The sequence below is a fragment of the Scophthalmus maximus genome, chromosome 3, assembly GCF_022379125.1.
Source record: "Scophthalmus maximus strain ysfricsl-2021 chromosome 3, ASM2237912v1, whole genome shotgun sequence".
In the NCBI taxonomy this organism is placed as follows: domain Eukaryota; kingdom Metazoa; phylum Chordata; class Actinopteri; order Pleuronectiformes; family Scophthalmidae; genus Scophthalmus; species Scophthalmus maximus.
Genome location: NC_061517.1, coordinates 4586716 through 4601923, shown reverse-complemented (window position 1 = coordinate 4601923; position 15208 = coordinate 4586716). Strand labels below are relative to the sequence as shown.

Sequence of the window (15208 nt, the reverse complement as noted above, 5' to 3'; positions counted from 1 at the left end):
GCAGGAAAGCGTCCACAAAAAGGTCGGGATCGACTTTTGCGTTCTCTCACAGCACCTCAAGAGGAGACTCGGGAGAATGTCCGCACTTCAGTACACGAGTGAAAGAAGCTTATGGCTGTTATGGATATATCAAGACCCGGCGAATTGGGCCTAGATATTTCCCGGAGTCCTGGAACATTCTGTGGCGTCTGGGAGGAGCAGCAGGAGTCGGGACCTGACGACAATTCTGCTGCGGAAAGCGACATTTTTGTATACAGTCATCAACACATCCACTCACATGCTGTATTCTTACATGGGCTCTCAGACATTTTCTGGAAATTTTTACTAGGGGTCACTGTCAGGACAAGCTCCGGAAAATGTCCGGACTTCGGTTCATGTTCATGACTGTGAGAGAAACAACCACACGGGACACTGGTCTAAAAAAGCAAAGAAAAAAAGCAGTTGAAAGCAAGAAACGTCTGAACAGAAGTTGTTTTTTCATTTAATGTCTGGCAGGTTGATGTTTTGTATTCACGTTTGGAATGTCGCCTACAAGAAAGAGACATCAAATAAGAGCTTTCACTAACAAGGTGTGATATTAGTGTTCGTGTGACGGAACAACCCAGACACTCGAAAACGCCTTCATGGCGTCCAGCAGCAGGAGAGGCTGCCATCTTGGCCTGCGGAGGAGTCTGTATTCCTGGCAGCCGTGAATCTTGAAATGAGAGACAAAAGACAAGAAAAAAATTTGTCCCGACTCAACCTCAGTTCTGTGCGATGGAAGGCCGGCGCCGACTGGTTTGGTGTACGACAACAGCCGAGAAGGTAAAAAGCGCAATGGAGCTGGTGCTTTTGTTGGAAAAAAGTCACTGCATCGCTATTTGACTGGGTCGCGTCAGCCCCTTGAAGACTCGCAGCTTCCCTGCACCGGTGAGGTCAAAACTGTAGTCTGAGGTGACGTAGGGCATCTCGCCCTCAAAGCCAGGCTGAAACACAGACAGGAGGAATCTCGTGAGTAAAACCAAAAAGCTTTGGATCGGTATCCGGGCAACACAGGAGCTGTGGTCTGACCTGCGTGCTGAGGATGCAGGAAGGCAGCGACACGGCTCCCAGGAGGAGACAGTTGACCTTACGGAGGATGGACGGATCCACGGGCGTCAGCAGGAAGTACAGACCTCGTGCCATGTCAATACCTCGGAGCACGCCTGGAAAATACAAACACACACGCCATGCCGTCGGTTTATAGATTTGGGACATTATGATTTCTGTTGCAGTGTGTTGTACGGTTTGGAACTACGATTCCCATGAGTGCCACGCTGGTGACGAGCCTGATCCTTGTTTTTCAAAGCTCCAGTGTTTCTTTACAATCTGCTCCTGTTTACAGTTTACTAATCAATATACAGAAAAACCATCACTGAATATCTTAATTAGTGAAGAAAAATAAAACTTGTGATGAATCTCAGGCAAGTTCATCGATCTATGATGAAGGGGATTTTGAAGATTGATCTAAAAATGGACATTTGAGAGAGAGTTACACTCACTATAAAAAATTATGTGAATAATTTCTGATCGGGTTTGACTCTGAGAATCCAAGCTGTTTGATATTAAAGAACCCCTCCACTCACGTTTTAAAGTATATAAAAAATGATCTGCTATGCCTAATATTTTATTTAACATTGTTTACCCCCCAAAAAGTTTAAACCATCCACTCTCTCTCCCTCGTTGAGGAATTCTGAGACTGCGATTGAATGCCTAACTAACCAGGCACAGCAGCATGAAACACGTTTACGCACCGAAGCCCACACACGGACAGATGGGACCCTGGGTCAGCAGGACTGGGCCTCCTCTGCTGGTTATCTTCTCCCCCAGGCAGCAGAGCCCCACCAGAGCGGCGTTGGCAGCGTAGAACATGTGACTGGGCATCACCTCGCAGTGGCTCACACCCAAGGCCACGGCCGAGTGGGGCACCTGCGGGTTCAGAGGGAGGAGAGTTGGGTTCAAACAGAAATGTCACAAGAGATATAGTTATATAAGTTTTTCCCGTTTCCTCTAGTGTGTTATTTAGGGGTTTTTTTGTGTATGTAAAAGGTCTGTAAAGTTAAAAAGCTGAAATTCAGCAGGAAAGGAGGCTCCTCTCCTGGACAGAAAACTCTGATTGGATGTGGGAAATATTTCTTGGCTAGAAGTTGTGATGAGTAAACTTCACAGGTGCTGGTAGATAAGAACTTTTTTTTAAATAGCTAGACCTGCAGTTTTCCCTTATTCCACTCTTAAAGCTCAGCTCGTCACCTGGTGACTCTCCGCTTCATATTTTGCGTACAGAATACGAGTCATCTTCCATTTTGTCGTCTAATTATCAGCAAGAAAGGGGAAAAAGCATTTCTCCCAAAAGAAGAAACCCCTTCTTTAAATTCTGGAACAAGCAGATACAGAATATGTGACGCCAATCTTTAGCCTCTCATTGTGAATTTTGAAGACCCATCATTAAGACAATTTGAATTGTTTTTCTATACTTTAAAAAAGGCTTTTTTGAAGAATACAACTGGTGCCTTATCGTTCTCATGTACCTGGTACGGGGTGAGGGTGTGTAGAGGTCTAACTGGTCCAGGATCAGGTGACTGCAGCTGACTCAGGTAGGCCAACAGCGACAGTTCTCTCTGCTCATTACTGCGCTGGTGTTTCCTGTCACACACACACGAGGAACACACAGACAATAAAGCCGGTGTTGTTTTGGGAAAATGAAATCTTCTCTCGCGTTGATGTAAACGCAAACGCTGATGGTTGGTCCACTCACGCTGTCCCTTGACGGGCCACTCCTTGAAACTCCGATTGCACAATGAGGTGAGCGTAGCTTCTGGGCGGAGTGTGGCTCTCCGTTAACTCGTCCAGAGCGGTCTGGGCTGGCGGGTGCGTCTGACATCCGTGCGCCGTCCTCAGAAACTCCGGCGTGAGGGCGGGACACTGCGTCACGCCGCCGTGGCCGAGCTGAACGACGTGCGAGACCGGGAAGAGGCGGATCATGTCCACGAGCAGCTGGAACCCGAATCCTGCGGACAGCGGAGACGAGCACATATTCAGAAACCGTTCACGACTAGTGCATCTATCTTCTTCATATTCTTTCGCTGCCGACCTTTGACCCAGCCCATGGTGTTGATGACGACGGGAGTCTCTCTGCTGGGGGAGCGTCTACGCCACAGGGACTTCAGGGATTCCAGGTACCGGTCCAAGTCCGACTCGCATGACGACTGGCCGTAGTAGATCATGTGCTCTGGTGTGCACTGATGTGTGAACGGCGGACCTGAGGAAACACGTCAGTATGAGTCTAATCCAACCAAATACGCCTATTCGCGTTTTCTTCCGAGAGTAAGATGAGACAAGCGAGTTTACTGTTGTGTGTGTGTGTGTACGGTAAATAATGACGCTTCAGCCCAAGGGACAGTGAGCATAGCTTAGCTTCACAGAAAGACTGGAAACAGGGAACTTAAGCTGCGACACCTTTATAGATTATTATTATTATTATCATTATAATTTTCCAATTTCTTTAATCTTTTCAAAAACAACACGTTGAGCTTGATCTTGAACTGTTTCTTGGCTCGGGTTAAGTCTGGCTCATAACTCACAATGAAACAGCAAATCTTTTGTTTTTTTACACATAATTGACTGTCCAGACATGACACCGACATCATTCTGCTAATCTCAAAAGAAAAGGAATATGATTATTTCCCCAAATGTTTAATTATCCCTTAAACAGTTAAGACAGTTTAGCACAGACTAAAATTACACAGTGAATCTTCTGTGTTTAACTTGAGAGACGGTTTGCACTGCTTTAACAATTCATGATACACACACGCCATACTCAACCGTACCCAAAAGAGGTTCTCTGACGACCGACAAAGACAGACAACCGGCCGGGGTGAACTCTGTCTGACCGAGGTCACATTCCAAATAATCCACACAAGTGGTGCTGCGGACACACAAACACACACAAACATTAGAGCACATTCACATTTCATGGCTACTTCCAAACCTCTATGGAAAAGTGAAGTCGTCAGAAAAACTGAAGTAAATTAACAGCGGTACAGTTTAATGCACAGCAAGCAAATAAACACCAACCAGAACATGGTACACTGAAGAATAATCTTGGCACACAAACATAGAAATAACTGAAAAATCTCACTGTGCTGTATATAGAAATGAAGAAGGGGTGTAACGTCAGCCCCGTGAGAACTTACTGATTCAGTAAGGTGTTGACGAGGGTGCGGATAAATGTCGACTTGCCCACATTCTTGGTGCCACACACGAGGATGACGGCGCAACCATCCATGTCCCCTGTGAGGAACAGACGAGGTGTCAAAGTGTGTGTGTGTGTGTGTGTGTGTGTGACGTTATTCACGTACAGTAAAATACTTAATTCACACGAGGAAACAGCCGAAATATGAACTGTGTCACTGCGTTCCGTCACATGTCTGACGGGGGGCCTCACCTCTGCAGGCGCTGACCACCGTGTTCAGAGCATCGCTGTAGCTCTTTGACATTTTCAGGCCGTCGATGGCTCTGACCAGAGGAATCACACCCAGACCGTTGAGGGGAGTGTCGAGAACAGCCGAGACGAGTTCACTCTGTAAACAAGTGGCGGGGGAAAATATGTCGGCAACTATGACAAAGTCTGCTAATTCCACTTCCAGATTAAATGTGTTCGAACGTCCTGCGATGTGATGAATATTGCGTGGTGACAAAATGTAATTGTATCAGTTGACGTACCATCGGGGGGCTGAACAATTCACTGAGCTCTGCGAAGCTGGACAGAAACCGTGTCAGAGGCGTCTCCATGGGCTCCAGGAGGATGACGGACGAGTTTGACGTTACCCGTTTGAGCAACTTTTTCTGGGATGCTACAAAAAAAAAAAAAACATTCAAAAAAAACATATTTTTAGGGGGTTTCAAACCTTTTGACAGCGAAGATAAGTTATGGACCAAGATTTATGAAGATTGGACGAATTGTTAATGAGTTATAGCGAATATTGGGTCTGCATTACAGCGCCACCTGGTTCCTTCGCTCCTCTATGACAGTAAACGCAATATCTTTGGTGTGTGGACAAAAACGAAACATCATCTCGGGGTTTGGAAAACACAATTGACATGTTTCGCAATCTTATGACATTTTAAGGACCAAACATCTAATAATGACAATAATCGTTAGTTGCAGCCCGAAATCCGTCAATCTCCAATAAATCGGCAGGTGAGTTGTTCAGGCGTTTACCTGATGACAGATACTTTCGGAGGATGTGCGAAGCCGCCGATTTGTGATCTCTGGTGTTAGCGGGGGTCTCCACGGCTCTAATGGTCAGCGGACAATGTGAGGCCGGGGAGAAGAGTGGATACGACTGCTGGCCCTCTTCGATGGTGAAGCCCATCACCTCCACCCGACCGTACAGGCAGGTCAGAGAGCACTTCCCACGGAAGCACAGGGTCTGAGGGAGAGAAGTGTTACGCTCAGTTATAGAAAATATAAAACTCAAATTGATTGAAAAAAATCTGTCTTTGGTAGATGCCAAATCCTGACCTGGTCCTTGTGCATGACAAGTACGGCGTGGTTTTGCTGATCATCTCTCTCTGTACAGTAATGCAGCGCCTCTCCCTCCAGTCTGCCTGGCCGGACGTCCTCAGCGTCGGCCGAGGTCTCCACGCCGTTCCCGTGGATGGACTGGGAATACGCCTTCCACTCCTGCGAGTCCTCAGACTCATTGTCCATTCTCAATGCTGCACTTCCGTTAGCCTGACTGTAAGGTTTCTTCGGTCGAGACTGTGGCGTGTTTTTCTTTGGGTCGGTGACGGGCTTCGCCTTGATCTGCAGTCTCTTGACGGTGGGTTTTTTCTTCGCGGCGGCCTGGTGCTCTTTTATCATCCGGGCCATGACGGGAGCGGGAGCGGAGTCGAGCTCCGAGGACCTGACGGGAGGCCTGCATCGTTTGGCCCTCACGTCCTTCCACTTCTGAGATTTGGCCGAGCCTTTGGCCTGTGTGGTTTTGTTCACCTTCATGTCGTCTGATCAACAGCTCGTCATGTGGGTGGCGATGAGAAACAAAGGGGGGAAGCCTGCGAAGAGAGGGAGAGAGGCAGAAAATTATCTTTAATCGTCTAAATCCCAAATATATTCAGACAAAGATGATTTAAATAGAGCCAGACTGATATGGGTTTTTTGGGCAGATGCCAATATCGATATTATGGAATACAACATTCCCAATACATTGGCCGATATATATATATATATATTTTTAATCTGTCAATGATTCGTTGAAGATGTCGTCATCAAACCTTAATGACAGTAATGAAATTGAGGCTTGATATTTTAGTTTAACCATAAACTTCTTTATAAATATCTATAAAAAAATTTTTTTTACAAATACAACCAAATAAATAGTTTGAATCAAGAAAATAAACATTTATTATACCTAACATGTAAAAACATAAATGCACATTTAAAGGGTCATATCTGTCGGCCGATAATATCCATAAGGCTCTAAACATATTGACCGATACTGATATATGTCTGTGAATGGCAAATATCGGCCGATATCATTGGCCAACCGATATATTGGTTCTAGATTTAAAACTGAAAAAAGAAAAAAAAAACCTTCACGTTGTAGACGCTGAAAGAAAAACAACATTGATGGAAAAACCTGTGCAAATAAAATATAATATGTAGTTTGACCAAATCTGTGAACAGAATGGCAACGAAGCAAAATGATCTGCAACTCTTCTGTCGGTCAACTAGTTGTGTACGAGCGGAAATGCAAAGAAAAACAACAAGTGAGTCGTTAACTTCTCAACTGTGAACGTTTCTGTCTTTTCTCTGAGTGACAGCCAGACAACGCTATAGCAGTTTCAAGCTAAGCTAACCATGCTAACACCCACACCAAGCGAGGTGTAGTTAAGACGTGTATTCCATAGACTTTAGTTTCTCAACACGTGATGCTGAGAGGTTCAACACTTTCGCCGTGCAGGAGGAAGCGGGTGTGAGACGAAGGATGAAACGCGAATTTTACACTTAGCGTGAAGTTTTCAGGGCGAGCTGTCGCAGCCTCAACAGAAAACTAGCGTTAGCTGCTGCGCTAGCTGCTGCTAGTGTTGCTGTTGACACTTACCCCCCCGCTTGTAGAAAAAACAACAACAACAACGTAGATCTGTAGACGTTGGCCCTTTTTGATTTGACTAAGTGGACAACGTTTATAGTTTGTCAAACCGAGTCCCAGGAGCTGACGAGATGTTTACAAGCACCAGTGCTAAAGAGCTAGCGTACATGTGTGAGGCACAAACACACGCCGCGTCAAGATGGTCGACTATGACCTTACCCGGCGTGTTAATATTCACGATAAAGTTGTTTTAAAATGAAATTTAAACACTTCTAGCCGATTAAAAATTTGATGAAATAATGCAAAAAAAGCCACACCAGCCTCAGATTATTATTTTCCTCGCAGCCGTTTTATGGATATTGTCGCGAAAAAATTGGTGTTTAATAATGGACGACAAAAGTCTTTCCCGGAGTTCCGTCGCGTAAACACTGCCGTCACATCCTCTTCCTCCTCCTGCAGTTTTTTAGGGGCCTTACAAGAAACGAAAACAAGCTGCACGTAGCTGCGCTTTGCTGCGTTTTCCCTTCACCCCCTGTACTTTGACCAGAAGGTTGCAGCTCGCCGACACACGGGAGCAACTGATCAGCTCTGATCCATAATGCAGACGTGAGTCGCGACATGCAGCCGTCGGGTGAGTGCCGCGCTAAGGGAGCGTCTTTAAAGATCCGTGCTAGGAAATAAACGTCGAGGTGCGCAGGTATAGCAGGGGTTTGCAAAATTTGTTTTTTTTAAAAAGCGGATTTCAATGTAGAAATACAACAATTCATTGTAAATCTACTTTAGGATGATATATTTTTAATTATCAACACAGTTAATGAGGTAGCTGTGATAAACTCCACCGATAAAGTCGATAGGTCGATAAATGGAATTAGGGGATCATTTGATTTGATAATGTGAAATTTTACATTAGTAAAATGTAAAAGTATGAAAAAGTATACATTTTTCTTCATCCAGACTATTTCTTGAACTCAAATGAAATACAAGTATCTCATATTTTGGTTTATGTACAGTTCTTGAGTAAATATACTTAAGTTACTTTCAACCACTTTATCAAAACCAGCTCCGTTGATGAAGTATGACTGGACGTAAAATGAACATGACCGGTTTCCACTGGCCCTCAATGTACTTACATACAAATATATATATATATATATGTGGATATATATATATATATATATGTGGATATAAGGCTGCAACATATAATTATTTTCATTATTCATTATTCATTAATCTTATCTTTATTTGTCTCGTTAAAAAAATAAAGCCCAATGATATGCAGCTCACTTTGTCTTAGGATGAAAAAAACTGCTCTTAAAAATATTTGAACAATTAATCACTTATCAAAATAGTCACTGATTTTTTTTGTTTGTTTACCGCCTAAGGGATTGATTGACAAATCATTTTACTTGTAAGAGGATAGAAGACAGCTGCAGATAAAACTTACAGCTGTTTTTATGTATAGGCAAGCCCATAATAGATATATTTTTAAATGGACAAGAACATACAACTAGGGCCTCAACTAACGATTCTTTTTATAGGCGATTAATCTGTCGATTTTTTTCCCGATTAATCGATTAGTTGTTTCGTCCATAAATGTTCATAAAATGGTGAAAAATGTTGATCGTGTTTGCCCAAAACTCCACGATGATGTTTTGTTTTGTCCACACGCCAAAGTTATTTAGTTTACTGTCCCAGAGGAGCAAAGAAACCAGAAAATATTCACATTTAAGAAGCTGAAATCAGAGATTTTCGACTGTTTTCTTTTTCATTAAAACTACTTGAACCGATTAATCCATGATCAAAATAGTTGGCAATTAATTTACTAAGCGATTACTAATCGATTAGCTGTTGCAGCTTTACATACCAGATCTACTGCTCATTAGAGCTGAAATAATTAGTTGATAAACAGAAGACTCATCACCAACTATTTTTTATAATTTTTAATCGCTTGTGCAGTCAATATCAATTCATCAAATCAATCAGGGATATATATATATATATATATATATATATACATTACATACAAACTGTGTGATGTGTCTTGTGCAGCAGCAGTGAGCAGTGAAGCCGGAGGGATGCCCGCAGCCGAGAGCAACCACGCGCAGCGTGTCCTGTCCTCCCTGAACCAGCAGAGGGCGGTGGGGAGGTTTTGTGACGCTGCTTTGGATGTTGGAGGTGGGGTGGTCCACCTTGCCCACCGCAACGTCCTCGCCTGTTTCAGCGAGCTATTCGAGCAGCCCGACGTGCCCACGGAGTTCTGCCTCCCAGGGTGTCCCGGCGATGGCCTGGAGCTGCTGCTCGACTTTGTCTACACCGGGACGCTGAAGTTGGCCCCCGACAACCTGGACAAGGTGCAGCGTGCGGCGGCCAGCCTGCGTGTGCCCGAGGCTCTCGCGCTCTGTCAGCAGTTCAAGGAGACGTCTGTGCATCCGGTGCCTCTCAAGCGTAAAAGAGGCCGGCCCAAGAAGGCGGCGTCCGATGCAAGCCCCCATTGTTCTGTCAAAGAGGAGAACTCGCTCACAGTCACAAAAGATGAGTCTGGTTTGGATGCTGACTCTGCCGCCGCCGCCGCCACCACCACCACCCGCTCCGGTCGTGTGGTGAAGGGCCCCAGGCGACTGGTGACTGATGAGAGCCCCACCACAGATTCTGCAGCCATTGAAATATCCAGCAAGACGCCCCCGGATATTCCTGCAGAGGAAGACAGTGGTTATGTTGTTGAGGATAATAAAACTCCCGATCAGACAACAGGCGAAACTGAGGTATAATACATGAAAATAAACATTACAAAAAGGATCACAGTGGCTGGGTGTTTGCTGCTTCTTGTAAGTACACAGATAATGATGCCAGTGATTTTAAAGCTTATTGTTACACTTCACTTGTGCTGCGTTGCAGACGTGTGAGCTGCAGATTGACCTGGGCGACAACGCCGTTCGCCAGGTGATCGAGGAGGCAGAGGAGGAGGACGATGATGATGATGATGTGGCGGATCTTGAGGGCGTCGGCGAGGGCTCGGACGAGGAGTACGTACCCGTCGCCGAGCCCGCTCCGTCGCCCGCGTCCGCGTCAACGGCGCGGAGACGCAAGGCCCGCAGGAAGACGGAGAAGACGGAGAGCGGTGAGGCCGTGGAAGAGGAGGCCAAGAAGGACTCTGTGCAGTGTCCCACCTGTGGCAAATCCTTCAAGAGCAAATACTACCTCAAAGTCCACAACAGGTAAACGTCTCCTGCTGCAGTTTCAAGTTACCGTTGAAAGAAAATCGACCAATGTTTCTTTTCTTTTTTTCCGTCCTCATAGGCGGCATACGGGGGAGAGGCCGTTCGTCTGCCTCAAGTGCGGAAAGAGGTACTTCAGGAAGGAGAATCTTTTGATACACGAGGGCAGACACTGCGCGAGAACACAGGTGAGTGTGTTTTCCAGCGCCACGGACGCAAAAGAAATTCAAAATCACCACAAAAATGGGTGTTTGACGTTTGTCACGATCACAGACGTACGCCTGCGCGACGTGCTCCTCGACGTTCAAGGGAAAAGAGCAGCTGCGCTTGCACGCCGTGTCCCACACCGGCGACATGCCCCACAAGGTGCCACCGACACCGCACACGACAATGGACGACAATGAACTACATCGAGTCCCTTCTGGAAAGAGTCGTCTTCATCGACATTGTGTCTTATATCTTTTGTGCAGTGTTCAACGTGTCCCGAACAATTCATGTACAAGAAAAACCTGACGCTGCACATGATGAAGGTCCACGGCCATCCGAAACCACACGCAGTGAGTTGTCACAGCCGTCTACGAAAAATGACAGTCTACCTGTCCGGTGACGCGCCGGATCGTTTGATCGAACGTCACAGCGTTCACCGTCAGCTTTCTCGCCGCCGCCTTCATCCTGTTCAAATGCAACATTTGACCCTCAGTGTCCCCAGTGTCCGAAAACCTTCCTCACCCGGACGGAGCTGCGCGTGCACGAAGCAGCCAAGCATCGGGGCGAGAAGCCGTTTGTGTGCGAGGAGTGCGGCCACCGGGCGTCCAGTCGCAACGGCTTGCAGATGCATATCAAAGCCATTCACCGGTAGTGGAGCATGTTTTTTTGTTGTGACAGTACTGCCCCTGATCAATCTAGAGGGACCAAACAATTATTTCAAATAAATAAATAAGGGCCACAGCATATCTGCAGATTAAGTAACTTTCATAAAATCGGAGCCAGTGTTATACCAGACAGGAGGGAGCAGATAACAAGTCTCGGGGTGCGGTCGAATTGTCCTTCCTAACGTCTCTTCTATCTACTATTCCTTGACCCCAGTTGAGACGTCACGAGGTCAAGGAAAGGTGTCAAGGAGCGCCGATAGGTCCGACGGCGCTGCTCAGACCATCCGACTCCACTTTCGCTGAGCTACGTCGTCACGCGGCGGCGGATATTACTGACGAGCGTCTGAAGTGGTGAAACTACCAATTTCCGAAGGTGGACTCCAAGAAACGCAGCGGCTCCATCAGCTTGTTTCAGTGCTTTGCCACCAAAGCGTGACATCAGATGTACATGATTCACATGTGACAGTAACTTACATGATGACGTGCGTCTCCTCTGGGTCATATTCATACTCTTCTTCTTCTTCTCCTTCGGATTGAATCGTATACGTTCGCGCACGGCGCGCCACGTTAAATATCGCTGCCGCAATGAATTGTGGGGCGTCTATGTCTCCTTTCCTTCCGCAAAGAAAAGTCCAGTGTACCCTTTGCTAAAGGAGATAGGAAAGGACGCATTGAAGATCGTTTCCTGTGCATCTAGAGAATCTAAACAGCTCTTATCATGCCGGAAACCCCCAAAGCAAATTTGGCAATTCGACCGCACCCCTAGGTCACTAGAAGTCATGTCAGGATTGCCGTTACCTTCATCAGCCCCTCGTCAATAACTTTTGTCAGGCACGATACACGTCGTACCGCTGCTGTGGTTTAGGAGTCAGAGAGGGTGGTCCATTACCCAGAAGGACGACGGTTTGATCCCCGCTTCCCCCTGTCCACATGCCACATGGCCGAGACACTTTGACCCTAAACTGCCAGTGACAGAAAAAGCATGAGTGAATTCTCTGACACTAACTTTGATTTTTTCCCGGATTATTTACCTTACAGAAATGAGCGTCCTTTCGTATGCAGCTTTTGCAGCCATGCGTTCTCCCAGAAGAACAACCTCACCATGCACCTGCGTATCCACAGCGGTGAGAAGCCGTACCAGTGTCACCTCTGTGGAAAGACCTTCAGGACGCAGGGTAAGGCCGCCCCCCCCCCCCCCCCCCCCCCCCCCCCCGCGGTCCGCTGCCTCCTCCTCGGACGTTGCTCAGCGTGTATTGATCGCTCTCTTGTTTTTTTTAATCCCAGCCAGTCTCGATAAACACCACCGGACGCACACCGGCGAGCGTCCCTTCGGCTGCGACGTCTGTCAGCAGCGGTTCACGGAGAAAGGCGCCCTCGTCCGCCACAAGGCCAGCAAGCACGAGGAGGGCCGCCCCCACTGTTGTCACATATGTGGCAAAACCTTCAAAGGTGAGACCACACCACAAGCGGTGAGCACATCGTGTTTCTTGTCCCGATGAGCCCCGACGCTCAAAGAGCCCCTCGTGTGATTTCGTCCCCAGCGAGGGAGCAGCTTCGAGTTCATCTGCGCCGCCACAAGGGCATGAGGAAGTTCGAGTGCGTGGACTGCGGCTACAAGTTCACTCGACAGGTGAGTCCCCGTCACTCTCATCGTTATCGAATCTTTCCTTCAGTTTTTCCCAAAAAAATTGACCGATGGTTCTGTGAATACGGCATTTAATTTGAAACTCTTCCCTGAATTTGTTCCACGTCTCAGAGGACGAGCTGCTTGAGTGGTATTTTCTGTTCTTCGCTGAGATGGGAAACTTCCTGCAGACTCCCAGACGCGATCATGATCAAATATGGAGAACAAAATACTACGCCTGCAATGAGTGATTATTTATTCATTTGCTGATTTTGTTTTTACTCGATTAGAAGACTAATTAATCGATACACACAGTTCAGGACGACCCCTCAAATTCCTTGTATCGTCGAAACCGGATGATATGTTGGTTCTCCGCAAAACTGCCGTCAAAGCTGACGACAGACTCGTCCTTTGGCCGTGCACCCCAGATGGGACTCGAACCCACAATCCCTGGCTTAGGAGGCCAGTGCCTTATCCATTAGGCCACTGGGGCCGACGCACAGGTCACAGAGTGGACAAGGTCAGTGTCCAGTTGCATTCATCCTGTCGTCCTTTTGTTAAAGCCGAAAGCTGGGATGGCGAAAGCTTTTGTGTGAAGTGAAATCAGGGAATGGGCCTGAACATGTTGTGATGCTACGAGTTTCCCAAAGCCCAGAGTGACACCGTCAAATGTTTTCAAAGAGATACGGTTTAAAAAGGTAGCACATATTCATATTGTAGAGGCTAGACACTGCAAATTCTTTGCATTTTTGGTTAAATGAAAAATACTTCACTTAGTAACCGGTTATCTGAATAGTTGCAGATTGACTTTCAGGTAATTTCAGCTCTTTAAGAAAGTTTAAAAAAAAGAATTGAATTCATCAACCTCCATGACGCTGCTGAGCTTTAAACTAGAGCCCGACCGAAATATCTGTTGGCCGATAACATTGTCCGATACCGATTGGTCTGTGAAAGGCTAATATCGACGATATTTTAAGAGCCCGACTGATATTATCGGCCACCTGATTTGAGCCTTTAAATCTGCATTTCTGTCTACATGTCTGTTATAACTTCTATGTATTTGGTTTTATTTGCATGATCATGATTAAACTAAAATATCAGGCCTCAATTACATGTCTTTCCAACAAAGGTTTGATAATGACATTTTAGTAATCATTGACCGATTTATACAAATTAAAATATCCACCGATGTATCGGTATCGGGAATCTTGTTCTCCCACATATCGATATATCTGCATCTGCCCCCCAAAAATCCCCATCGGCCGGACTCTACTTTCAACCCAACACTTAAATGTCTGCGTGTCTTTCCCGTCCAGGCCCACCTGAGGCGACACATTCAGATCCACAAACGCACCGAGAACTACAACCCCCGGCAGCGGAAACTGAGGAACCTGATCGTGCAGGAAGTCGATGGAAGTTTTGGTGAGAACGAAGCGACGGACGCGGCCTCGCCGGCCACCGAGCAGGCAGACATCGCCCCGGACAGCGGCGACGTCCAGGAGCCCGCACGCCGGGAGACCGACCCGTCGCCAGGCCTCGGCTCCGGCTGCATCGTGAGGGTGGTGATCGGCCCGAGCGATGACGATGCGGCGGCGGCGATGGAGGAGGCGGCGGCGTCCGATCGGGACCTGGGACACGTCGAGGCGCTAGAGGTCCTGCAGCCGACAGAGCTGGTCGAGGAGGCGTACGAGTCCAAGGTGGACATGGAGGGAATCGTGGAGGATGTGTCAGAGGGGAAGACCTGAGACTAAAGCTCTGGACATTTTCCTGGAATCTCCTGCTGCGTTACGTCATACGTGAAAGGCGAAACCTTTTGTTGACGTTTGTTTTGTAGAAGAGCTCTTTTGAAGGACTACTCCGGATTTCCGGTAACTGTGTGAAGAAACCACATTGTGAATGAGAGGCATTGTTAAGATGAAATATTTTGAGATATGGAATATTTGGCCATGCAGATCTAAAGGTTTGTAGAGAAGAGTAGTACATCACTTACATGCTTGTAGTAATTCATACACACTGTAGTGAACTGCATGCTTGCAAAAAAAAAAGAAGAAAAAAGGTGCTTTAATTCATTATTGCTCTGTTTAATGAAGCCTCCTCTTTATCAGTGTGGCTGATGCAGCCGCACTCAGAAAAATCTCTAATAAATGGTCTTCAGCAATATTTATATCGGTTAATGAAGAGCCGGGACATTTACGTACATTGTTCATTTGTGTGCAGTGTATTTTACGTCTTGCCTTCTTGTTTTAGTACGTACATTTTTGTACCGACTAAAAATATATATATATAATATGTTTCCGGTTAGTGTGGAGCGTTCCTAACTGTGGGGAAAAGTTCCTGCAGTGGAAACACAGGTATTGTAATTGCAAATGTATAGAATTTTAGGTG

The 15208-nt window shown here is 46.4% G+C and overlaps 2 protein-coding genes and 1 non-coding gene across 8 annotated transcripts; 1 reads left to right on the top strand and 2 right to left on the bottom strand.

Moving 5' to 3' along the window:
* Window positions 1–469: 469 nt before the first annotated feature.
* nol9 (nucleolar protein 9) lies at window positions 470–7726 on the bottom strand. 4 transcript variants are annotated; one of them, XM_035644400.2, is made up of 13 exons: window positions 7589–7726; window positions 5543–6075; window positions 5240–5450; window positions 4741–4871; window positions 4463–4598; window positions 4212–4308; window positions 3846–3943; window positions 3110–3277; window positions 2774–3026; window positions 2547–2661; window positions 1773–1947; window positions 1051–1184; window positions 470–965 (listed from the first exon to the last, which is right to left on the bottom strand). In XM_035644400.2, exons 2-13 carry the CDS (start codon window positions 6017–6019, stop codon window positions 846–848), a joined length of 2115 nt encoding a protein of 704 aa, XP_035500293.1. In that variant the 5' UTR covers window positions 6020–6075; window positions 7589–7726; the 3' UTR covers window positions 470–845. The 4 variants fall into 4 exon arrangements, with proteins under 4 accessions (XP_035500293.1, XP_035500294.1, XP_035500292.1 ...); XM_035644401.2 differs by lacking the exon at window positions 7589–7726 and adding an exon at window positions 7430–7536; XM_035644399.2 differs by lacking the exon at window positions 7589–7726 and adding an exon at window positions 7332–7467.
* On the top strand, window positions 7605–14892 carry zbtb48 (zinc finger and BTB domain containing 48). 3 transcript variants are annotated; one of them, XR_007030528.1, is made up of 12 exons: window positions 7605–7743; window positions 9162–9874; window positions 10008–10327; window positions 10410–10515; window positions 10601–10693; window positions 10798–10884; window positions 11028–11182; window positions 12238–12374; window positions 12484–12648; window positions 12741–12829; window positions 12956–13343; window positions 14140–14276. XR_007030528.1 is itself a non-coding variant. In XM_035644397.2 (11 exons), exons 1-11 carry the CDS (start codon window positions 7731–7733, stop codon window positions 14566–14568), a joined length of 2307 nt encoding a protein of 768 aa, XP_035500290.1. In that variant the 5' UTR covers window positions 7605–7730; the 3' UTR covers window positions 14569–14892. The 3 variants fall into 3 exon arrangements, 2 of the variants coding, with proteins under 2 accessions (XP_035500290.1, XP_047187289.1); XM_035644397.2 differs by lacking the exon at window positions 12956–13343 and having other exon boundaries at window positions 14140–14892; XM_047331333.1 differs by lacking the exon at window positions 12956–13343 and having other exon boundaries at window positions 7611–7743; window positions 9165–9874; window positions 14140–14892.
* On the bottom strand, window positions 13244–13316 carry trnar-ccu. The gene has a single exon. It is a non-coding gene; the product is annotated as a tRNA-Arg (tRNA).
* Window positions 14893–15208: the final 316 nt, after the last annotated feature.